Source organism: Podarcis gaigeae (assembly GCF_964106915.1).
Source record: "Podarcis gaigeae genome assembly, chromosome: 1".
NCBI lineage: Eukaryota > Metazoa > Chordata > Lepidosauria > Squamata > Lacertidae > Podarcis > Podarcis gaigeae.
The window spans coordinates 131,842,070-131,868,164 of NC_139678.1; the positions used below are offsets into that span (position 1 = coordinate 131,842,070).

Here is a 26,095-nt window from a genome sequence, read left to right on the forward strand (position 1 = left end):
ATTTGAATCCACTGGTCTGGGACCCAACCTCTGGAGCAGGAGAAAAGAAGCTTGTTCTCTTTTCCATGTGGCAGTCCTTAAGATATTTGTAAATGGCTATCATATCTCCCCTCAGTCTCCTCTTTTCCAGGCTAAACATACCCAGCTCCTTCAAATGCTCCTTGTAAGGCTTGGTTTTCAGACCATTTATCACCTTGGTTGCACATGTTCCAGCTTGTCAATATCCTTGGAGGATGGAGCAAGCTTGTTTTCTCCTGCTCTGGAGGGTAGGGCCTGTACCAATGACTTCAAGTTACAAGAAAGGGGAATCTGACTAAACATCAGGAAGAACTTTCTGACAGTAAGGGCTGTTCCTGCATTGCAGGACTTGAACTAGATGGCCCTCAGGGTCTCTTCCGACTCTACAGCTTTATGATTCTCGAAGGTAAACAAGGATCCAGGTCAAACTGTCTGGCAAATACAGTTCTAGACACCTTCCTAGATTTCATTTGGAGTCTACTCTTCAAGTTCTTATGAAGCCCACTTAAAGGTTGGGAAGTTTCTTCTGGTAGGTTGAAGGGTAGGTGGGAACAGTTCTTTAACGTTTTGCAGCTTACAGTACTCTCACCATGATCCATTGACTATGCTGAATTGATGATGAGATGCATTGTGGATGGAAGTTGGTGTCAGTCTCCTTAGCAAATGTACACAGTCTCTTCTACCCTTTCATTATATAACCTTTTCCGTATGCTGAAGATGCACTTCTTTACTTTGCCCTTTGACACTTAAGATTTACATTTTCAGGACCTGTTCTAGTTGTGATTCTAATTTGTTTGAAATGGTTTTTAATGTTGTATTTTACATTGACATAATTCTCAATGGCTTTTTCTCATCAGGCTCTATTTCTTTACATCTTCAGGTGGCTGGGGAAACCCAACCACATGGGCCGGGTATTATTATTATTATTATTATTATTATTATTATTATTTGTAACTGGCTTTTAATCTATGATTTGTGACTTTCTTCTATGTTATTTCTGTCGTTTTCTGCTAGTACTGCTACGTTGTTATATATTTAATTTATGTGTTTAAAATTATTTCTTTTACTGTTGTATACCACATCAATTACTAGAAGCATGTATTAGGAAAGTGAGCATTTACCACTTACAATTTTGGTGAACAGCAGGGGCAAATTTTGCCCCAGTTGATGCGTTGATATTGCTTTTTAAAATTTAAACCTTGATCCAAGTTTTTGACTCTTAAGAGGTACACTGGTACCTCGGGTTATAGACGCTTCAGGTTACAGACTCCACTAACCCAGAAATAGTACCTCGGGTTAAGAACTTTGCTTCAGGATGAGAACAGAAATCGCACAACAGCGGTGCGGCGGTGGCAGCAGGCCCCATTAGCTAAAGTGGTACCTCAGGTTAAGAATAGTTTCAGGTTAAGAACGGACCTCCAGAACGAATTAAGTTCTTAATCCGAGGTACCACTGTATACTAATATGTTCAGATAATTGTTTTAAATTCTGTCTAAGACAATTGCATTATTAGTCTTTGGAAATGTTTTAAGAGCACAGTTAATATATGGTTTATTTCTTTATTGAAATCATGAGATCCACCAGCTGGAGTTAGATGCAAAATAATGGCTAGAATTAGCAGAACATAAGAAAAAAAGTTAGAAAATATTTTTTGATTAATTAATGTGTTAAGAATGGAGCCTTGCCAGAAGATGTTCACTTTTACAGGCATCACTTAAAAGCCAATAAATATTGCCAGATTCAATAGATCACTTTCCCAAGTAAAAAAATTCTCAGGTTGTGTATTCATTATTGCTAGTGTATCAAGTGTGAATGCTTGTATTATTAAGTATTCTTGCAGATACTGTATATCAATAGAAAGATAATGAGGAATGTAATGCAACAAGGTTTGTTCAATTATCTGTATTCTATCAAAAGTTATAGGCAAATAACCAGAAAAAGGAGGGTTGAAAGCTAACCAGGTGTCATCTTGTTTCAACAATACACCTCATAACACCACTTGTTTTGGAGTAATACTACAAAATTATATATCTATGGAAAGATAATTTAGTGAAGAATGTAATGCAATAATTTTTATGAAAGATTATTTATTACAACATAAATAAGGAGGACATTTGTCAGTGTGTTATATGATTGCTATCAAGTTAGTTGGGGTTTTTTGTTCTTTCATTTAGCGAGCTTGTAAAACGTAAGAAAATTAAAGAAATGGTCAAAGAGTTGACTGGTCACCCAGAAAGTGATGTAAAATAGTAATATTAAGTGAACAAGGCTACAGTTATGAAGAAATTAGAAGAAAGATCAGTGGAAACTTAACCAAAGGTGGCATTTCTAAATATAAGGAGACTCAGTCACTACAAAATCAGACTGGTAAAGGCAGGAAAGCTCCACTACAGCAAGTGATGATAGAAGAATTGAGAAACTGTGCCTACGTGACAGAAGAAAATCATCTGGATGTATACAAGATGACATGGCACAATGTAATGTGAAGTTGAGTGCAAGGACTGTTCGGCTCAGACTGCAGGAATATGGTCTAAATGCTACAATTCCAAGGAAAAAGCCATTGTTCTCTCTCAAACAAAGGTTGAAAAGATTAAACTGGACTAAAACCCATGTTAACTGGACCGTGGAACAATGGGACAATGCCTTGCACCTACCATGAAACACCCAGTTAGTGTTATGATCTGGGGTTGTATGACAGCAAAAGGTGTGGGCAGGATTTGTGTCATTAATGGGAATATAAATGCCCCAAAATACATAGCCCAGGCCTTAACCCAATCGAAATGGAGCAAACTAAAGAAGCTTGTTAGTCAGAAGCAACCTAGCAATAAAATCCAATTAATAGAGGCAATAATTCAATCTTGGTTTCCCATTATTACAGCTGCAGAACTAAAAAACTTGGTTCACTCCATGGGAAGGCTAAAGGTTACCCAACTAAGTATTAACTGACATGGTGAGAATTTTTGTATATCTCATTTTTTCTTTGTGTTCCATGAATGCTGTTGTAATAAAAAATCCTTCATAAAAGTTATTGCATTACCTTCTTTATTAAATTATCTTTCCATTGATATATATTTTTATGGTATTACTCCAAAAAAGGTGGGCTTATGAGCCATCATTGCCAAAACCAGATGATACCTGATTGGCTCTCTAAACACTAATGTATGTAACTCTTGAAAGGGGTGTGTGCATATAGAGAAAGAGAATCATACCTCTGAAGAGACTGAAATCATTGAACACTGCATTTTTACTAGAAAGTCTTAATGCTGCTGATTGAATAACCAAAAGCTGATGAAAAATTACATTGGCTCAAACTATCATTGTTGGGTCCAAAGACAAAAAACCAAAACTTGTATTACTTCCAGTACCAAGGACCGTATTACTAGTTGCTGAGGAACAGGAGTGGAAGAGGATCATGTCCTGATTTGGTAATAAAATGCTGGAGTAGATAAATAGGCCTTATATTTCTTGTTTAAATATGCAAGTGTATGGCCCAAATTAGTCAAGTAATGTTAATAACACCTGAAAAGGGCAGGTGTGCACAAAATCAAGTTTCTTGAGGACCCCCCAATATATATCTATCTATTACTGTGTGTATATATATACATATACATATACATAGATAGATAGATATAGATATAGATATAGATATATATTTCCAGTAGCACCTTAGAGACCAACTAAGTTTGTTTGGGAGGCTGATGTTTGAGATACTCTGTGAAAACACTGAATGTGGCTTTTTAAAAAAGCATAAAGTGGTTAATTAAAATTGACATCCTCCTAAAGTTCCTCGTGGATACAGTGGTACCTCGGGTTAAGAACTTAATTTGTTCTGGAGGTCTGTTCTTAACCTGAAACTGTTCTTAACCTTAAGCACCACTTTCACTAATGGGGGCTCCCCCTGCCACCGCGCTGCCAAAGCACGATTTCTGTTCTCATCCTGAAGCAAAGTTCTTAACCCAGTTCTTAGAGCCTGTGTGGTGTAGTGGTTAAGAGCGGTAGTCTCGTAATCTGGGGAACCGGGTTCGCGTCTCCACTCCTCCACATGCAGCTGCTGGGTGACCTTGGGCCAGTCATACTTCTCTGAAGTCTCTCAGCCCCACTCACCTCACAGAGTGTTTGTTGTGGGGGAGGAAGGGAAAGGAGATTGTTGGCCACTTTGAGACTCCTGAAGGGGAGTGAAAGGCGGGATATCAAATCCAAACTCTTCTTCTTCCTCTTAACCCGAGGTACTATTTTTGGGTTAGCAGAGTCTGTAAGCTGAAGCATATGTAACCCGAGGTACCACTGTATTTCTATTAATACTCTTTTTAAAACAGAGGAAAAACTATCTTTCTTTGTGACTTTTAACACAATATTTCAGATGAACAAGATAGAACAAACAGTGCAATCTGTGTACTGAGTTGGGACTGTAAATTATCAGGGCCATGGGCGTAGCCAGGGTTTTTGTTGGGGGAAGGCCTTGGGGGGGGGGCAGAACCTCAGTTTGCTATGTATTTTTATTTATTTTCATTGATGGGGGGAGCTGCCTCTCCATGCTCCCCCTTGGCTATGCCTATGATCAGGGCCATCCAAAAACTGGTACCCCTTTCCTGCAAGACTGTTAGTAAAGGATCTGGTTACAGGTTAGTCTGCTGTAGTCGAAACAAAATTAAGGTGCTACTGGAAGGATTTTTTTTATTTTGTTAGTAAAGGAGTATCATTCAGCAGCAATCAAAGGCTTCAGACCTGAGCACACTTAACTAGGGAATAAGTACTACTAAATTCAGAATTTGTGAGTAAATATATTTAGGATTGTTTTATGTAATACTTTTATTTAAGCTAGTTTCAGACTTAACATTCTGAAGAAATTGGAGTTTTATTTGCTGTGGTAGTTCAGTAGCTTTATTAAGAGTAAAAGCAGATTGCTAGCTTTTTGGTTTCACAAAACCTGGTTTTGTTTGACTGGTATGGAACTGACAAAACAAACCCTGCCTTTACAAAATAATTAAAAAAATAAAGTCTACTGGCATCTTAGAGACCAACTAAGTTTGTTCTAGGTATGAGCTTTGTAATTCCTGCCCTTACAGTAAAATTCCTGCCCTCAGTCTCTTGGGCTGCTTTATGTTCCGGTATTTGCAAGCTAACTCATTCCGCAGAGAAGCTGTGTTCCACTCCGGAATTTGCCTTTTCTCCCCGTTTCTTGAGACCAAGCTCTTTAGGATATCTGCTGCTTTCTGATACTGGGAGACTGTAGTACAGTATGCTGATTGCAGCCGAGGAACGTGTTTGTCTAGGAGTCGGATTACGCTGAGGCATCCAGCGATTGGTGGCAACGGGGAATTATTATTATTATTTCCAGCATCGTTCTTCCTTTTGGGCGACAGTAGATTGCAAGGATAATGCAGGGCCGGCGCTTCATTTAGTATATTAAGCGGACGAGATATAATCGGATTTGCTCTGCAAAAAGGACACGATATGCGAACGGGCAATCTTCTGTAAACAATAAAACCGAGGAGGGCGGCTGCTGCTCCTCCTCCCCTCGCTAATCCTCTCCGGCGCTGCTTCCAGAGATCTGCGGGAGGAAAGCGCGCTCTGCTCCCTCCCGACCGCCCCGGCTTGGATTCGGGGTGGTGATGGTGGGCGCGCGTGGCCGGGAGGCAGGAGAGAAAGGGAGGCTCCGTGGGGCGGCTGTTTCATAGGCAGGCGCTGTCGACATGGAGCCATGCCGTTACCTCCCCAGGCAGCCGAGCCGGAGGAGGGAAGGGCAGCCGGAGCTGCCGTGCCTCCCGAAGTGACTGCAGGCGGAGGAGCTCGCCGCCGGAGGAGAGGCAGGGACAAAGGACCTGGCCTCGGCTAGTCCCCCGCGGCGGGACTGGAGATGTACCTCCTGGACAGCGGCGACCCGACCTCCGCCCCTTCCTCCCCGGGCGCCGCGGAGCGGGGGACCCCCCAGCGGAAAACGGTCTACCGCATCTCGGTGACCCTAGTGAAGAAGGAGCCTCTCGGCTCGGCCGCCGGGCCCCGCGATGGCTTCCTCCAGGAGCCGCCGCAGCAGCAGGAGAGCGTCGGGGGGGCTGCCGCCGGGCACGCTTTCCGCAGCTCGCGGGCCCTCAGCACCGGGCAGCTGGAGCTGGGCCGCCTGAAGGTGACCAGGCGAGCCGGGCTGGGCTTCAGGTGGCCGCCGGCAGAGGCGCGCGGGAAGAAGGACTTGGAGGAGGCCGGCCCCGCGGGGCTCCCGAGACACTCGCCCGCCGAGGAAGCGGCGGCGGCGGCGGCTCCGCTGCGCCGGAGCTGCAGTTTCCGGCACTGGAGCGGCGGGGAGGCGCTGCGGCTGCGCGCCTTGGCGCGGACCAAGCGCCACCGCAGCTCCGGCTGCCTCTCTCTGCCGGCCGGCGGCGCGGGAAGGTCGCTGAGCGCCGGCAGGCGCCCCCCGCGGGCGGGGCCCGAGGCGGGCGGGGGCCCGAAGAGCCCGGCCGGCGAGCTGCGGATGCTTTCGGAGCGGCTGGGGGCCTGGGAGAGTTCGGCCGGGAGCGTCGCCTCTTCGCCCGAGCGCCGCCTGCTGCGCTTCTTCAGCGGGGTCTTTTCGCCCTTCGGGAGCCCCCTGGGCAGGGCTCCTCGGGCCCGGGCGGGGAGCAGCAGCAGCAGCAGCCTCCAGAGAAGCGCCGGCGCCCGCGCGCGGTCCAGCACCGAGAGCCTCGCGGAGCCCCTGAGCAGAGGTGCCTCCCGGGTTGGGCGGGGACGGGGCTTGGCGAAGGGGGCGGGTAGCACTCGCCCGAAATGCGCGCCTTGGGTTTGGCTGACCCGAAAGGGATGCCCTTTCTCGCCTGGGTATTCCTGCACCGTTCCATAAATCTGCACTAGTCGTTGAGCTTGGCTCCTCAGTGTTGAATCTTTCTATTCGAGAGCAGGAGAAGAGCCTCCTGGTTTCTTTATATAGGTTACTAGGTCAGTGAAGCCTCACAGTAGCATGCACACCCTTTGTCTTTGTCAAGTATTGCTTTTCTTTTCTCTCCCCCACCATCACACATTTTTTGGTAGAATCCTGTTCTCCTTGTTGTTAATGTTGCTGTTGTTGTTGTTGTTGGTGGTAGTTCAGTAGGACACTCCTAAAGGGCACTGTAGGTTCTTTTAACTTGTTGGAATAATGTTACATTTTATGCCAGTGTGAGGAATGCTAAGTGTGTATGCACAAACAGTGCAAGGTGCTTTAAAAGCCTATTTTAGACTTTGTATAAATTGTATTGGGATGAACACTTGTTCTCAAAGGCAAGTAGTAACACAATGTAACTAGTAACACAATGCAATATTAGGACAAAATGGGACTGGTTGCAGGTGATATGCTAAATTAGTGACATTCACAAAACTGCTGATTTTTTCTGAATGGCTCGGTGAATGTTTGTGAAGTATGCAGAGAACACTGGTTGGTACTCTCTTCTGCATCCCATTACGCTAGAAGCTACAGCAAAGCACCTTTTGCTCATCAAATATTGAAGCCAGCAAAGTTGAAGGTGGCAATCTTTGTTGAGAGTAGTGACCTATTGCAGTGCAGGTGCATAGCCCTAGACATAGGAAGAAAAAACTGGAGGCACTGTATGTAGTACATGTGATACAGTATTGATGTTTCATTTACCGTATTTTTCGCCCTATAGGACACACTTTTCCCCCTCCAAAAAATGAAGGGGAAATGTGTGTGCATCCTATGGGGTGAATGCAGGCTTTCACTGAAGCCTGGAGAGCCCCAGCGCCAGCCCCACAAGCTCGGGGGACAGTGGGGAGGCGGAACGCTGCCATCCCGCTGTCTCCTGATGTGGTTTGGAGGCTGATGGCGGGGAGACGCGTACTTCTCCCCGCTGCCAGCCCCGCAAGCTCCGGGGACAGCGGGGAGGCGCAGCGCGCCTTCCTGCTATCCCCGGACCTGGTCTGAAGGCTGGCGGCGAGAGCACTTCTCCCCGCTGCCAGCCCCACAAGCTCCGGGGACAGCGGGGAGGCGCAGCGCGCCATCCCGCTGTCCCCAGACCTGGTCTGAAGGCTGGCAGCGGGGAGAAAAACGCTTCTCCCCGCTGCCGGCCCCACAAGCGCCTGGGGGAGGGAATATATATTTTTTCCTTTATTCCCCCCCCCCCAAAAAAAAACCAGGGGCGTCCTATGGGCCAGTGCGTCCTATGGGGCGAAAAATATGGTACATCTAGATAAACAGACATAGGCCTGGTTTATAAGTTCCACTATGTCCCATCAGTGTGGCTTATTTCCTGGAAAAGGTGTATAGATTTGCACTTTAGAATTTCCAGATTGGAATGAACTAGGCTCTGTTTTTTAGATGAAATGTAATAAAGGGAGTAGCTCTGTCAGTAAATGTAATGAAAACAGGGGAAAGGGCTATGGAATTAAATATCTCTTTTAAATGGGAGCAGGGTTGGGGGATGTGAAAGCAGCAACTCAGTGGGAAATCATTAACATGTTATTAATTATTCCCTGCGTTTTAACTTAAATTTACTCCAGTATGATTATTTCATTCATTGCTTTTATTTATGTAATGTGCATCATGCTTTCCCTTCAAGAAATGGACAGTGGCATTTCATTTCACTAATTATGCCAAGTAGATTAAAAAGTGACTTTCCCAATAAATGGTGGAGTAGAAGAATTAGAACTTGGATAGGAGAGACTTGAGTACAAATTCAAGGGGTTGTATCCAACAGAGTGGTACCATGTGCACAAGGACTGCCACTTATGCAGTGGAACTTTCCTTTATATGTGTCCCCCTGTGTACCCCCCAAATGGTTTTCTTCTTGGAGTGCAGTTGGCTGGCAGTGGGACGAGGGATGAACAGAGCCAGCGCATAGGAAGTGGTCCTTTTAATTATTGACATCACAGTTAAGAGAGAGCCTTGCATCTTCACTGGGGAGGTAAAGGAGGCAAAGAAGACATGTTTAACTGAAATCCCAGCCTGCAAATTTGAATATGGGCTATTGAGTAGCTTTGTCAAGGGATGTTTGATTGACTGTCACATAGGCCATGTGGGAAGACTCTAGAGAGGGGTGGAGTTCTAATTTGGTCCAAAAGGTTGGTTTCCCAAAGCTGTGGTCTGGTAGAGGATGCTGGTGTACGATCAGGAGTCTTAAAGTGCACTTGTGATTGCAGTTTAGAAGGGAAGGCATCCTGAATCATAACAATAATAATGTTATTATTTACATGCCACCCAGCTGACTGGGTTGCTCCAGCCATTCTGGGCAGCTCCCAACAAAATTTTAAAAGCACAATAAAACCTCAACATCAGAGACTGTACAGGGCTGCCTTCAGATGTTTTCTAAAAGTCATATAGTTGCTTATCTGTTTAACATCTGATGGGAGGGCATTTCACAGGGTGGGCACCACAACCAGACAGAGTGCATCCAGTTCTCAGCCATCGTACCAGATGGAGCTGATTGACAGCTGCCCTGGACACAAAAATATCCTGCACTTCCATGGACACCTGTGAGTCCAAAATGATCCCATGGCTGCACACCTGCTTCTTTAGTTACCTGGTTGAGGACTAGGGACCCCCTCCCCCCGCAACCTGCCTGTCCCCCAGAAACTGTACTTGTCAGGATTCAACCTCAACCCATTTTCATGTCTGACATTTTATATATATATAAAGCCGCCCAGAGTGTCTGGGGAAGCCCAGCCAGATAAGTGGGGTATAAACAATAAAATAATTATTATTTTAATTATAATTATTATAACTGCCACCCCACTGAAGGAGTGGAGGAGCCTCCAGACACTCACAGAGGACCTTCACTGCCTTCACTGGTTCCAATTTAAACAAGAGGTAGAACTGGATATCATCTGCATAATGGTGAACACCCAGTCCAAACCCCTGGTGATCTCCCCCAGTGGCTTCATATAGATGATGCAAAGCATGGGGGAGAGGATGGAGATCAGAGGCACCCCAAAAGTGAGTGCCAAGGGGTCTGAACACTCACCCCCAACACCACTTTTTGGCCATGGCCCAGGAGGAAGGAGCAGAACCACTGTATAACAGTTCTCTGAACTCACAACCCTCCTAGATGGTCCAGAATGATACCATGATTGATGTTATCAGAAGCCACTGAGAGATCCAGCAGAACTAGGAAACAACTTTCACCTCTGTTCCTAGCCCACCAGATCATCAACCAGTGTGATCAAGGAGGTTTCAGTCCCATAATGAAGCCTGAATCCTGATTGGAAGGGATTCAAATGGTCCACATCCTCCAGATTTGCCTGGAGTTGTTCAGTGACCAATTGCTTCTTTGGGACTTTGAAGTGTGCAATCACCTGATGTTATTGTGATGACAGGTGGACTGACAGGTGGGAAGGGCTAAGAGCCTCCTGGATCAGGTCACTGGCTCCTCTGTCACATCCTGTTCTCACAGTGGCCAGCCAGATGCATAGGAGAAGCTGGCAAGCAGGACCTCAGCACAGGAGCCCTCTCCCTTTACTGTGGCTTCCAGCAACTGGTATTCAGAAGTGTAACTCTCTCTAACCATGGAGGCAGAACATAACCATCTTGGCTAGTAGTCATTGTTGGTTTTCTCCTCCATGAATTTCTCCAATCCTCTTAAAACCATCCAGGTTTGTGGCCATCATTGCCTCCTGCAGTTTGGTCTGCAAGGTGAGGTCCCGCTAAGATACTAACTCATGGAGCCAAAAGGTCCCTACCCTGCTTTAGAAGCAATACTTCTTGATCCACGTTATACTAGGACTAGCTTCTGTTTGCCATTTTTCAGGAGAGATGACTGATGGAATGGAACAAAACAAAAGAGAGAGAATTCCTGTAAACCATGGCATTCCTCCTGTTGTTTACTCCTTGGTTTTTAGATTGGTCAGGAAGACCAAATTTCTTCTCCCTTGTCAACAGTTTATGTTGCTTTTTAGTCTGCCTTGAGTAAACATTTGTATCTTTTCAACCTTTCACATCACAACTTTATTTATCCTCTGCTTAATGTATTTATTGAGTACACTTTACTCAAAGCATTGCCATAACCAACTGTCACATTCACAGTTGATGGGGAATGAGTGGATAATCTTGAATACTAATTACACATCTGTCACTCTGCTGAGAAGTAATTAGGCAATTCTACTTAGCAGATCAAATCCTTTAACTCTGGTAGCATTTTGAAAAACTATACCCCCTCATTCACTCTTCAATTTCAGATTGGATATGAAATCTAACACAACACTCATTCTTAAACAGAGGATTCTATTTCACGTTAAATAATTTTCCTTTTTGAGCCTCATTCTTTAACCACCTTGATAATGGCGATATTGTGAGAAGGAACTATTAGGAGTGTCAGTGCCCTCTCCGCTTGGGAGTTCAAGAGCTTGCACTATGAAGTCCAAAGGGACATCAGCTTAATGCAGTTCCAGCTAGACTTATTACATTAATACCTTTTATCTCCATATCATACTGCATTAAATGTTCCTGTTAATAACATGTTGTAGTTGCTTAAAACAGTTGCCTTGTATCTGAAGAAGTGTGCATGCACACGAAAGCTTCATACCAAGGACAAACTTAGTTGGTCTCTAAGGTGCTACTGGTCTCTCTCTCTCTCTCTCTATATGCCTTTCATTGTTAGACCATGATGTAGAACTTATAATGTGTATACAGTGGTACCTCGGGTCACATGCGCTTCAGGTTACATACGCTTCAGGTTACAGACTCCGCTAACCCAGAAATAGTACCTTGGGTTAAGAACTTTGCTTCAGGATGAGAACAGAAATCGTGCTCCAGTGGTGCAGCGGGAGGCCCCATTAGCTAAAGTGGTGCTTCAGGTTAAGAACAGTTCTCTGGAATGAATTAAGTTCTATTAAGTTCTTAACCCGAGGTACCACTGTACCTAGATACTGTAGCTTCAAAGATCAGAGTTAAAATGACTTAATTTCATGAACAATGGTCCTTTTACATGCTTTTGTGGTGGTTTTAAGGTATGTATCAGTTGGACATTTTAATACAGTATTTGGATACATTATGAAGCTTTTAAGAAACTGTCTAGTTTAATTCTACCAGATTTTGCAGAAGTAGTGGTTTTTTAATCAAGGTTGTTGCTGGACCATACCAAAGTTATGCAAGAACAGGCATTCAGGAGGCAGTTAACACTTAATTCTTCCCTGATGTAAATTACATTCAAGACATGGATGCTATAGAATAAAGGATTGTATCAAAATTAGAACTTTTAGGTCATGATGTGATTAAAATGGAAATATTTGAAAGTGGATTGTTTTAGTGTATTTACTTTTTGTAAGCTATCTTGGGAGAGCTTGACACTGAAAGTTGTCGTACGCATTTCTTAAATAAGTATGCATAAATCCTTACCTGAGAGTTCTTTGCAAATGGTACTGATTGTGAGTGTTCTACTACTACTACTAAAAGGTAAAGGGACCCCTGACTGTTAGGTCCAGTCACGGACGACTCTGGGGTTGCGGCGCTCATCTTGCTCTATAGGCCGAGGGAGCTGGCGTTTGTCCGCAGACAGCTTCTGGGTCATGTGGCCAGCAGGACTAAGCCGCTTCTGGTGAACCAGAGCAGCGCATGGAAATGCCGTTTACCTTCCCACCGGAGCGGTTCCTATTTATCTGCTTGCACTTTGATGTGCTTTTGAACTGCTAAGTGGGCAGAAGCAGGGACCGAGCAATTTATATACTCTTATTCATAAAAACCCACCAAAATGGTTTACAACATAATAAAAACCATGTAAAAAATAAATATGCTGTCCTGAGCAAAATATTCTGTGAGGTAGGTTAGGCTGAGTATATGACTGATCCACAGTCACTTAATGGGTTTCACAACTGAATGAGGATTCAGACTCCCTGGTTCTAGTCAGATGCTACCCGCTAGACAGGGGCCTTTGCCACAAACTGTTTGGTGGAGATGCCTGCAAGAAATAGTGATTTCAATTTTGGGGGGGGGGGGAGAAATGCAAAAAAGACTTGGAGGGGGTAAAACAGGGAAAGAAGGAAAAAACATTTCCTCCCTTAAATTTTCTGTTCCCTGCCCTGAGCCTTCCCATCTCTAGGTAAGTGGCAGTGACATGCGGCATTGGGAAGACAGGAGAGCAATGCAGGCCTGCCAGATGCTACTTTCTTCAAGTACAGCAGGGGGTCAGTGAATGCACTTCCCTGACTTCTGCAGAGCTAGGAACAAACTGCCTGCCCTTGTAAAGATAGGGAGAGGAGCTAAGAATAATATGCAGATCAGATGTGGATCACTTCAGAATCATTACTCTTACTAGATTCCATGATGCTGTGGTCTGAGGACTATTTACTTCTTCCTTATTTTTTCATATAATAGCTGTCTGGAAGCGATTGCATCATTGTATTTTGTAGTTAGCAGCCATATATGCCACTACTAAAATCCTATTTGTTTGTTTCTATACTTTCTTATCAGGAGTTTTCTATTTAAAGCCATATATAACATTTTTCTCTCTTCAGCGTTAAATACTTTATGTTAAATACTGTCATGTGTTGATGGAAGTGGGTTAAAAATATTAGAAGGTTCCAGGTCAGAGGCAAAGGAGATGCCAGATGTACTGAAATAGCCAGATGATTAAGAACTAAACTAGTATTAAGGTCATGGTCTGAATTAAATAGGGGAGAGATTAATGCTTGCAATAATTCAACTGTATGCCAGATGGTGGGCTTAGTAATTTTAGTGATGGCACAAAAATATTTTGTTAGCATTTACAACTTTTATTTAGGTATTTTGGCCACCATTTACAAGATGATCTGAGACAGAAAACATCTAAGGGCTATAACATGCATTGTGTAAATTAAAACACACACCACTATCTGGTGGAACACTCTGTCACAAGAGACTAGGGCCCTGCGGGACTTGACATCTTTCCACAGGGCCTGCAAGACAGAGCTGTTCCACCAGGCCTTTGGCCAGGGCATAGCCTGACCCCCCTTCTTTGGCAATCCTCACAGAACTCTAGCCCAATGGTTGCCATTAATCAGATTTGAATTGATTTTATAATGAAATGATTTTAGAATGTTGTATCATTTTACTGTTGTTAGCCGCTCTGAGTCTGGCTTCGGCTGGGGAGGGAGGGATATAAATAAATTATTATTATTATGATTTAAGGCTTATTAACTTTAATTTAAGCATGGATGCATTTATACACATGCAAAGTTCTTAAAGGTAAAGGTACCCCTTGCCCGTACGGGCCAGTCGTGTCCGACTCTAGGGTTGTGCACCCATCTCACTTAAGAGGCCGGGGGCCAGCGCTGTCCGGAGACACTTCCGGGTCACGTGGCCAGCGTGACGAAGCTGCTCTGGCGAGCCAGCACTAGCGCAGCACATGGAAACGCCGTTTACCTTCCTGCTATAAAGCGGTACCTATTTATCTACTTGCACTTAGGGGTGCTTTCGAACTGCTAGGTGGGCAGGAGCTGGGACCGAAAGACGGGAGCTCACCCCACTGCGGGGATTTGAACCGCCGACCATACGATCGGCAAGTCCTAGGCACTGAGGTTTTACCCACAGCGCCACCCGCGTCCCCACAAAGTTCTTAGGGGAGAGTAATTTGAAAAAGTCAAGTTTGAAAGATTCACAGTTGCAATTGACTGTTGTATTCATTTTTTATATTCATTTTACCAAACTATCCCCTTTTGGTAATACAGTTGTACCTCAGCTCCCGAACACCATGGGAGTCAAACGTTTTGGCTCCCGAACAATTGAAAACCGTGAGTGTTCCACTTTTCGAACATTCTTTTGTAAGTCGAACGTCCAATGCAGCTTCCGATTGGCTGCAGGAAGCTGCAGCCAATCAGAAGCCGCGCTTTGGAAGTCGAATGGACTTCCAGAACAGATTCTGTTTGACTTCCGAGGTACAACTGTAGAAGATTTTCCAGCTCACATCACTGGTAGGGAGGCAGATTGCTAAGGTTTCCAAGCCCATGCAAGGTTAAACCAGTTCATTAAATGTGTGTTCCAGAAGCCAGTGTCTAGAAGGTCAAGGCAACTGATGCTCAAACTTCTTAACTTCTCTCGGTAATCTTCTGTTCTTCTTGAATGGATGTTGAGAGTCTTCAAGGTATCTCAGGACATGTATATCTTAAAAACCTTAGCGTAAAGCACTTAAGACACTTTTCTGTTGAAGATCTATGCTTCAACATATAGATCTTTTGCATAATTCAACCTTGTTCTTGATGCTTTGACTTTGGGCTGCCCAAAAACTTGAACATGGGTCCTTGGGCTCCTTTGGGAGGTGGGGCAGGAAATAGTAGTGTTAGTGGTAGTGCTTGTAGTAGTAGTTATATACAGTGGTACCTCGGTTTACGAACTTAATTCGTTCCGGAGGTCCGTTCCTAAAACGAGGCACGCTTTCCCTAATGAGGCCTCCCGCCGCCGGTGCCCTTCCACCGTTCAGATTCCGTTCGTAGACCGAGGTAAAGTTCGCTAACCGGAACACTACTACAGGTTTTGCGGAGTTCTTATACCAAATATTTCATAAACAGGGCTGTTCTTAAACCGAGGTACCACTGTACTTGGTAATACTTTTCAACCCAAATCTTCCTAAGCACATGCCTTTGCTTTACAGAAAAACCACAAAAAAATCAAAATGGAACAGATGCTGTCCCCATTGGGTGGCAAAATAGCTGCACGTAGAATTGTTTTTAAAAAGAAGAAAAAAAGTTATGAAACAGAAGTGTACATTCTTAATGTATATGTGAAATATGGAAATGTGAAAAGAAGACAGACATTTCTAATTAATTGAATAGCCATGCACTTACTATTTTAAGGAAGCAAATTGTGTCTTAAAAACCATGATTTCATTTTTTTTTTAAATGGGTGTTAACATGAAAGGAATAGTTTATGTACCTAGAGACCTATTTCCATTTAATGCATGTTAGGGCAAAATAATGTTACTGTGCCATGCTGGCCATTAAGTGGTTTCTAATTTTGGCATTTCCTTCCTTATTTTAAAATAAGGAAACATGTTCCTGTATGAGGTACCTTAGAGTAGATATCACTTATGATTCATTCTGGTATAAGTAATAGGTGCAAAATGGCAACGGAGAGTAGCACTTAGGATTAAACACCAGACATATTTTGGACTTCTGTTGCTATTCCAGAAGAACTGCAAAAAATAGAATAAGGATGTCTAGGTAGAATAAGCTTGAGAATTTGTATTAGCTACAACTTGATGCATCTGTTTGTGAAAGTGTATTGACTTTGCCACTGTATGGTTAATGGCACATCCAGTTCTAAACATGTATATGTTCATTATTGGCCTAGGGGATAAGCAGGCTAATAAAATTAGGAGGGTACACTAGTCACTCTTGCTGATTACAGGCTGGATACGGCAGTTACTACCATGTAGTGCTGCTGTCTACTCTCCTCATTCATGTCAACTTGGCATATCTTTAACGAAAGTGAAAGGTATTGCTTTAGCTGCAGTGATGCACATTACTATATTTTGCCTGCATAGTATTAATAAATGGCAAAGCCTTAGGTGCATAAACTTAAGCTGTTAAGATTCTAAATTAATGGGCAAAGTATACATGACTATCACCATAATCTTACAGTTAAGTGTGCTTAGCACAGAAAATGACATGCATCACAGAGCCATCTGTTTTTCAGAAATGAGCTGTCACTGAACAGAGCTATGAAATAGAAGGATTTTCTTATTAAAATATAACTTGATGGGAACCAAAGATCATTTGCAAGGGTAGAAGTGCCTTTTTTCTTGTACAATTTGCCCATCCAATTCTGCTGACTCCCCCTTTTTGCTGCAGGCCACTCATGCCTCATCTTTTCAGGGAAAGTCCCCCAAATCTCAAAAACAGTTTTGACAGGTGCAGGGGGCTCCAGTGGGGATGGGTGGATGGGTGGGAAATCCCCATTATGCAGCAGAGCTCTGCTCTCACTTTGGGAGAAAATAAGCTGAGTCACCTGTAACAATTATTTAGTACTGATGTATGGTTAAAATGCTTTATTAAAAAATGTTCAATTTTACAGATGCCTTTGTAAATAGCCAGGAGTGGACACTAAGTCGATCTGTGCCAGAACTCAAAGTGGTAAGTAATATTTCAGTACACTACTTTTAGTTTGTTTCTTAAGTTATTTGGTTTAATGCATGTTGACACTGCAGATGAAAGATTTGTTTCTTTCACTCATTTAGTTGAACTCCTACTCTGAATGGCTCTGTACCATGCCAGGTTCTAAAGCTTTCAAATGTAACTCAGGAGAAAAATAAAGATGTATGTTTGGGTTGACTACTTGGCACTGATACTAGGACATTTCCTGGTATCAATGTCAAGCTCACCAGCCTGTTGTTTCTTGGGTCTTATCCCCCCCGCCCTTTTTGGAAGATGGTGTAGCACTCTTGTCAAAAAGCTGGAAGAGGCTTGAGCAAAGCCTCAGTCTTGTGGCCTTTTCTCTTCCTTGTGGCCAGGTGAAAGATCTTGCTGGTCTTTGCTTTCTCTTTAAAATAATATTTGCTTTTTTGTGTTGTGAAAGCTGGAGGTTGTGGGTTATTACAAACTATGGTCAATTTTATTTAAAACCATTGGTTATGAAACTGGCCTTTTTAAAATGAGAATGATTGATAAACCCATCTCTGGCCATACGGCACAATAAACAGTAAATGGAAACTAAATACTGGCAAAGTTGTCCTCTCTGATGTGCAGGAGAGGGGAGGTGGAAGTTCACAAGCCTGAGGCTTTACTCTGGCTTGTTCTAGTTTGTGCGTGTAGTGCTAAGCCATGGTTTAGCGTAGCATTAAAACATGGTTGAATAAGAATGTTTTCTGAAGTATTCTATTTAGTGTAATATACAGTCATACCTTGGAAGTTGAACAGAATCCGTTCCGGCAGTCTGTTCGACTTCCAAAATGTTCGGAAACCAAAGCACGGCTTCTGATTGGCTTCAGGAAGCTCCTGCAGCCAATCGGAAGCCATGGAAGCCCCACCGGATGTTCGGCTTCCAAAATCCACCTCAACCTGGTATTTCTCGTTTGGGTTTACGGCATTCAAGAGCCAAAATGTTTGAGAACTAAGCTGTTCGAAAACCGAGGTTTTGGTATATGTTAGTTGGGATGAGTCGAGGTTCCTTTCAGGTTGAAGTATGACAAGTTTCTTATTCCTTACGTGTGGCCTGAGGGGGCAGAACAAGGTAAAGCATATTGTCTCCAAATAGCCTGCTTATTTCTCTAATTATTGTTTCTACTTTGGTATGTTTTTAACTTTTAATTATAATATGGTTATTTTTGCCATCTGTTTTTGTGTACACATACTGAATATAACTGCATTGTTACTCTTTTTAGTGGCTCAACTGCAGTTGGGTTTTGATTGCTTCAGTTAATCTTAGTACTAATTGAAGGGTTTGTTCTGTGTTCCAGAAGTAACTGTTTGAGGAAGCTGCTTTTATAATGTCTGAGCCACACCCTGAGCTATTATGTATAAGAATAGAAAAAGGAGCTAATTATAAGTACCATTGCAGCATCCGTTAACTGTAGTTAATTATACCTAGTAGCCTATTAATGGAAAAGAAACTATAGTCATTCTGTCTTGCACAACCACCATTTTGCAGCAGTGTTTAATTTATATTGTTAATAGTTTAATTTAAATAGCTAAATTAAAACAAGCCAACTTCAATCTGTTTTTGAAACTGGCTTGTTATCTGAAGAAGTGTGCATGCACATGAAAGCTCATACCAATAACTAACTTAGTTGGTCTCTAAGGTGCTAATGGAAGGATTTTTTTTATTTTGTTTCATTTATTTTGTTTTGTTTCAGCTAACGCTGGATAATGTTAACCACAATTCTGGATCCAAGCATGAACAAATGCAGAAGCTAGAGCTTCTAAACCATGACTTAACATTCAAATGAAGTGAAAATGATAGTTTCTTCAGTGCAGAATATTGCATTACAAAAATAGGAAAATGGGAATAAAATACTGTAGAAAAAGTAGAGATGTATTTCAAAGCGTGAGTCTACAATGTTACACATTTTGTCACCGTGTTGAATAAGAGAAATGCTTTCATGCACAATTCCGCAAATGCACTAAGGGTGTTAGGAACGCACAGAGGTGAACAAGTTACTCTGAAGTGGTACTTGAAGGTGGAAGCTAATTGGAGCTGGCAGGGGTCCTAGGCTAAAAGGAGAAATACCAGGTTGAGGTGGATTTCTTCCTCTTTTTGCTTTGTCAGCTTTTCAGGAACTGTTCAAGGGAAGCGTGTTCTGAAGATTGGTCAGAAAATTCAGCTGGTACAGAATGGGCCTTTTCTGCAGTGGCCCCCATTTGTGGAATGCTCTCCTAAGGGAGGCTCGTCTGGCATCTTCACCACATATCTTTAGGCGCCAGGCAAAAACTTTCCTCTATAACCAGACCTTTGGCTGCTTACATCTTTTAAATGTGTTGTGGGAGAGGGTGGGGGGTGTTATTGGTTTGTTTTGGTTCTTGTTTTGAATTTTGTTTTGTATTTTGTACTTGTATTTTTTAATCTTGTATTTTTTATGTTGTGAACCGCCCTGAGATCTACATATGGACGGAGGGTGGTTGTAGCAGACTCACCCCGCTAACTGCACCCAGTTACATATAGCAGACCCACCGCACAGTACGCCAGTTAAACAAATTTGTACAATTAACACAGGCTAACTTGTGGGGGTCTTGTGAGAGGGAAACTTTGATTCAGAGAGTCTCAGGCAGGAGTTGATAAACAAGTTTTATTCACCAAAAAAGGGGTTTGGTGAAACAAAGTTGGGTCAGGAGGTGTGTTCTTTCAGGTAGAAGTAAAGTTATTACTTAAACTAAATAAAAATGTCACAGGGCTAAACACAGTATATGGACAGCTTTTCGTATACTTCAGTTACTCAGCAATCAGTTGTTACATTTCAGTTTCTGTTACTTCTCTCTTTCGCTTAGTTATGGCAGGCTAATGCTTTTAAAACAGTACAGGTTCCTTCACCATTTATTCCTTTGGTTCATGAGCAAGGGCCACTTCCTGTCAGTTACCTGCTCTCTTAGCAATCCCACTCCTGAGGTCTTCCAATTAGCATAACAGACCCAGGGAATCCCCTCAGCCCTCTTGACAGGAATGAGACCATAGCTGTTCAACTTACAGATTTGAAAATAAGGGACCAGCAGCCTCGAAAATAAGGGACCAGCAGCCAAAATAAGGGATTTTAGTCAACCAGCTGAAATGCGAAGTTAAAAGGGACCAGATAATTTGGGAGAGCAGCGCCGGTTTTTAGCCCTTCATTTCCAGAGGTTGCTGCTCAAGACACCAGCTGATGAAACACTGCAATTAAATAACTACAAGCAGCAACCACTTTTAGCGCAAAACAAAGTCCAAGCTACGAAGATGCTGCTGCAGTTCTGTATCTTTTCTCTCGTGCTCCATCTGCAGCTCTCAGTTCCATCAGGCGGGGCGGGAGGAAGGGGGGGGGGGAATAGCACCCAAAGTAAACCCACAGATCAGACCATGTATGCTAGTCTGCCACTACAAATCTATGGGAGAAGCGCTTGCAGTCCTCCCTCCGCTTTCCCCCTCTATGGTTAGCCCTTGGAACACCTGCCCGTGCCTCCACCTCCGCCTCCTCCTCCTCTATCTGAACTGCTTTCTTTATGGTTGCCCTCGGTCTCCTCTCAAGGCTCCTCAGTCCTGGCGAGGAGGGGCTCTCGGGGGCCGAGGCTGGTGAGAGGGGGGTGGACCGGGCAGCCAAGCAACACAGTTGGAGCTTCCCTCCTCCCTGGCCAGCAGGGAGGGAGGGAGAGGGGATGCTTCCTTTGAAACCCGGGAAATTTAAGGGACATCATCAATAAGGGACAGCAGCGGGACACAGCGCTGGGATAAGGGAGTTTCCCGCCAAATAAGGGACAGTTGACAGCTATGAATGAAACCCAGGGAGTCCACTTTCCCACAGCTTCTGCCTCTCCTGGCTCAGACTCAGCCCTCCCGGTAACTTCTGTCTTCCCCAGACTTTCGCCCTATCTTCCTATCTATGTTGTGAAGCTCCTTCCTCATGCTATAGTCTCCTGAGAACAGATGCTCAATTCAAATCAGAACTAATTCTCCCTCAGACAAACCCTGTCCTAATCCTTTTCTCCCACCTCAAATCCAGCCCTTATCTAACTCTCTCCCTCAGAAACGGCTCCTTTTATTTTCGCTCCCAAAGTGCTGGCTCCACCCCCTTCTGGCTGGCTGTCTTGGTAGCCAATCAGAGAGGTGCTGCATCCCTTTGGTGGAATTCCGAGGCACTGCATCACCAGACACTGGTCTGGCTCAGCTGTCCGTCACAGCGGTATACAAATTACCGTAAATAAGTGAATAAATACAAGGCTCTCCCAAGTTATGCCTGTCCAAATCTTATTTTAGTGAGGAAATCCCAGTCATTGAAATACTTGTGTTTTCCAAATCCTGTTATGGCCAGGAACTCCTCATCACTGTGAGGCTTTTCCTTCCTCAAGTATTGTGGTATCCAGGAAGCCTGCAGTACATTGTGAGGCCATGGTAATGATTGTGAGGACCCATGGTGAGGACCCCTGGACGATTAAGTCCAGTCAAAAGTGACTATGGGGTGCGGCGCTTATCTTGCCTTCAGGCCAAGAGAGCTGGCATTTATCCACAGACAGGTTTCTGGGTCATGTGGAAACCGGGTCACAGCTAAACCGCTTCTGGTGCAACAGGACACCACGATGAGTGCCAGAGCGCATGGAAGCGCAGGGACGCGGGTGGTACTGTGGTCTAAATCAGTGTTTCCCAACCTTGGGTCGCCAGCTGTTTTTGGACTACAGTTCCCATCATCCCTCACCACTGGTCTTGCCAGCTAGGGATGATGGGAGTTGTAGTCCAAAAACAGCTGGAGACCCAAGGTTGGGAAACACTGGTCTAAACCACTGAGCCTCTTGGGCTTGCCGTTCGGAAGGTTGATGGTTGAAATCCATGCAACAGGGTGAGCTCCCATTGCTCTGTCCCAGCTCCTGCCAACCTAGCAGTTCGAAAGCACACCAGTGCAAGTAGATAAATAGGTACTGCTGCGGCAGGAAGGCATGTGACCATGACTGCCCCTGTTTGTCTTCCTCCATACCTATGGGGAGGTGCATGTTGCCTCCTGGCCCCTGCAATCTTCCTGGCCCCACAGACTTTTGCTATGAGGTCAGGTGAGAGGTCTTTCTGAGGAGTCCCCCACAGGCTCAGAAGGGCCCATCTAATTCTGAATTGAGATAAGTGGTTTTCCCTATTAGTGCATAGAGGACATTTACTGCTTTAATTCAGAATAGCAAACATAAGTTTAGCTTAGTACCTTTTCCCTTGCCTGATTATGCTTCCTGCTTCTGATGTTATTTGAAAGGAGGGTATTGGTTTGAGTATCTAAATTTAGCATTGATTTAGCATTAAAAGTAATTCATTTCCATTTGAAAATTTGTCCAGTGAGATCTCCACTTGTAATAATTTAAAGTTAAAGTAAAAATAACTTTAACCTTTTATCTCCGCAGGGAATTGTGGGCAACTTAGCTAGTGGTAAATCTGCCCTTGTACATCGATATCTGACTGGGACGTATGTGCAGGAGGAATCACCAGAAGGTACAATGACTGATAGACCATTGGAAGCATGCTTTTATTAAACCTTTATGCTGTCTGTTAGCAACAATATTTTGTGTGATATTAGCATACAAGGGTATTATGTTAGAAATTGAAAACCTCCAGGTATAGGGCGGTATATAAATTCAATGAATGAATGAATGAATGAAATTGGAATTTTACATACTTGCCTCCACATACTCTTAAAAGGAGCGAGCTGGTAATAGCTAGCTTACCTTGTTTCACAAAGCGTACTCAACTGCAAGAAGTCTAAATGCTAGCAGAATGCTTCCCATTCCCCATCACAACTACTCGGGTTTTAGTTGTGCATTGTTCATATGGGCAATATTCTTAATCTGATTTCATACTTTGCCTCTTAAACTATTTGTGAGGAAATCAGTACCAACTCACATTTTAGTCCTTTGCCTTACTGAAGAGGTTGAGAATATAGTTTGCATGTCACTTGTTCACTTTATTGTTCCGCTCAATTTTTAGAAACAGCTATAAAAATAAAAAAGTTGTTAAAACTCTGATTATGGCTAATTAGTTGATTTCAGTTGAACAAAGTGGGTTTAGGTTTGAAATTGTATGAATAATAGTAGCATCTAATTAAGGTAACACTCACAAAAATTAATATCCTGATATTTTTATTCTCCTTATGAACTTTAAAATGCAACTGAGACACTGAATTTCTGGTTCCTTCTTTTCCTTACTGGCTGTTCCATTCTTTGCAGATATGGATGCAGGTAACTATATGTCCTCTTCATAGCAGCACTTGTTTTGAAGAGAGGAAGCAAAGTTTTTGTACGAGTTTCCCCTTGTTTTGTGTGCCATTTTGTTTCCCTTTGATTTTAAGTTACAAACACATCCCACTGTCACTTGCTGTAGATGTCTTAGTAATAGTCATACGTAGAGTCATGTGTCTGTAACAACATCTGTTTGAAATTAACATTTCCTAAGGTGCTCTTAACTTCTGTATGCTAACAATAGTTACAAAGGGAACCCACAAAAGGCATTTGATTTTGACTCAGAGCCTTCTAACCCCAAAATCTCCCAAATCTTGCTTTGTTAATAGGACAGGGCGGGAGAACAGTTAAGTCCATGCTACATTCATTGTTGATTCACTGACTTCACAAGTCAAGGCTAAAGTATGAGAGAGTGTTACTCCAGTGTTTACAGTTCTTTTCTGCCTGAGATGCCTCAGTGTGGTTTTGCATCCATAGAGCAAGTAGTAGTGCTTTATAAGAAGCCACAAGAAGAACGCTTTGTGCCTGCCCTAAGTTAAGCTGCATAGCAGATCTGAGCTGGTGGTAGTATGGGGTTTTTTAGAGACTCTTAAAGCCCCCTGCCCCCCTTTTAATTGAAAGAGAGCTTTGCCTGTTTAAATATAGATAACTGCAGAGTGATTATTCTGTGTCAATACTGAGATTCTTATCTGGATAATTGTTCCAAGGTCAGACCACTATATGTGTCACTTGCCGTTCACTTTTGCTTTCTTAAATGAAAGTGCCAAATATATTTGCTCAAAAGCCACTAAGTGAGGAAAACATATTGCATATGAGTTAGATATAGAACCCCCAAACGCCCCCCAATTCATGATCTCTGATGAACTTTTGGGAAATGGGATACAGAAGAATCACTGAGTAAAACATATTTACACTTGCTGACTGCAGTACTGTGTGACACAGTACTGGATAAAGCTCACAATTTTTTAAAATCATGTACTAAGGGACATGTTTATGGCATGTAGCACCATAGGTTGAGCTTGCTGGTGACAGTGTGCATGTCATGGGGTATAGGCCTTCCCACTGCTAGCAGAAAATATGAATGCATAATACGGAGCAAAGTAGGTGGAGTTACAGAATAAGCCAGACATTATGCAGCTTCTTTGCTATCCATTTTGAACTAATGCCTTCATCCCTACAAAATAGGTTGTTCCTTAGTTGTGCTATCTGTGTGCTTTTTTACTGGTCTTAAAGCAGGGCAGAAATTGAGGCGGGAATCTGTAGTTATTAGCTAACATGTCACTCTTATTTCTACACCTTTCCCCACAACTAGTTAGTTGATTGTTTTTCAATTTCTTTAGGAGAAATTGAAATGCTATTATGATTCTCCCTGATCTGTCCTCACTTTTTAACCTTAAAAGGATAAAAAAATAAAAATAGTTGGGTCATGAAGAAAATATATAAAAAGAAAGTATGTTTTGTAGGCCAAATTTATGTATCTGAGGACTTATCTAATGTCTCTTAACATAGATAGACTTGTCAAACAATATATGTCTCCTAAAAGATTGGTCTCTTCCATGTTGGCTATGGGAGTTATATTCCAACCCATCGGGAGGGTACCAGGTTGAGGAAGGCTGGCAAAAATCCATGGGCAGAGAAAAGGTTTATTTGTTGCCAACACTTCATAATGTGATAATGCCTTGCACATCATTTTTACAATATGGAGGTGATCTCTGTGTATGAAAAATGAAGGTGCCTAAATGTAATTGTGTTAGCTTTCAGATCCCTATAAAGTTTTTTTATGATGTCTCCAATGCATTGTAAAAATGAGAATGATTTGTAGTAGCTGAATATAATTGAAAGTATGTATATTTACATATATCTAATATCTGTAGTTTGGTCATACCTTTGCTAGGACCAACCAGGTAAGGCACAAATCAGGGCCTGCGGCAGGGGAACAAGGAAAAATACCACTCCCCCGTACAAAGATTAAGCGAGATAAGGCCAGCTTATAGACTCAGTTCTAAGATGGAGACTGCATGTTAAATTGGTCCCTCCCCAATGCTACAAATGTATGGTTATTCATTGACTATTCTGGGGTAAAGAAGCAATCTTATTCCCAGTTTCTAAGCAACTAAAGTCTGAATTGTAACTTAGATCTGTCTTGCACTTTAAACAAACAAACAAACTATATGGGTTCTTGGGTGTGTAGACTACCTTTTGCTTCTGCATACTTGGATGTTTCTGAATATTTCTGTGAGGGGAAAAATAAGAGTAATACTTGGGAGTGGGGTAGGGAATTTGTGTTATGATTACTACAAGGCTTGAGTGGTTTAGCAGCATAGCCACCCTACTGATTATTGGAAATTGCTGTATGTTTACTTCTGGCTTATGTTTACTTATGTTTACTTTGGGAGTGTTATAGACTGGTATCTGCTTGTTTAATCTGATCAGTCTAACACTGAGTAGCAATTTTAAGAATGCAGGAATTGTATATAAGGGCTACCACAGGACGAGTAAAGTATTTAAAGAAATAATTAGTATTGTTCCCAGGAGCATAGTCCACCAGCCATGTTCCTGGGAATGATGCTGTCATGATGCCACATCATTCCCATTGAACCATTCTGTGATACACTCTGGGCAGCTCCCAACAGAATATTAAAAATGTGATAAAACATCAAACATTAAAAACTTCCCTAACCAGGGCTGCCTTCAGATGTCTTCTAAAAGTCAGATAGTTGTTTATTTCCTTGACATCTGATAGGAGGGCATTCCACAGGCCCAGCACCACTACCAAGAAGGTCCTCTGCCTGGTTCCCTGTAACTTCACTTC

At 43.0% G+C, this 26,095-nt stretch overlaps 1 protein-coding gene across 4 annotated transcripts in view; it reads left to right on the forward strand.

Annotated features, from left to right (window-relative positions):
• Positions 1 to 26,095, forward strand: part of AGAP1 (ArfGAP with GTPase domain, ankyrin repeat and PH domain 1) — a 316,238-nt gene that overhangs the window by 14,187 nt on the left and 275,956 nt on the right. For 2 of the 4 annotated variants that reach the window (XM_083706025.1, XM_083706026.1), the window contains exons 2-3: positions 16,973 to 17,031; positions 22,453 to 22,540. In XM_083706025.1, the coding sequence (XP_083562151.1) occupies positions 16,973 to 17,031; positions 22,453 to 22,540 (147 nt within the window). Of the gene's footprint in view, positions 1 to 4,830; positions 6,714 to 16,972; positions 17,032 to 22,452; positions 22,541 to 23,271; positions 23,284 to 26,095 lie in introns of those variants that run through there. The other 2 variants (XM_083706023.1, XM_083706024.1) reach the window with 2 other exon arrangements.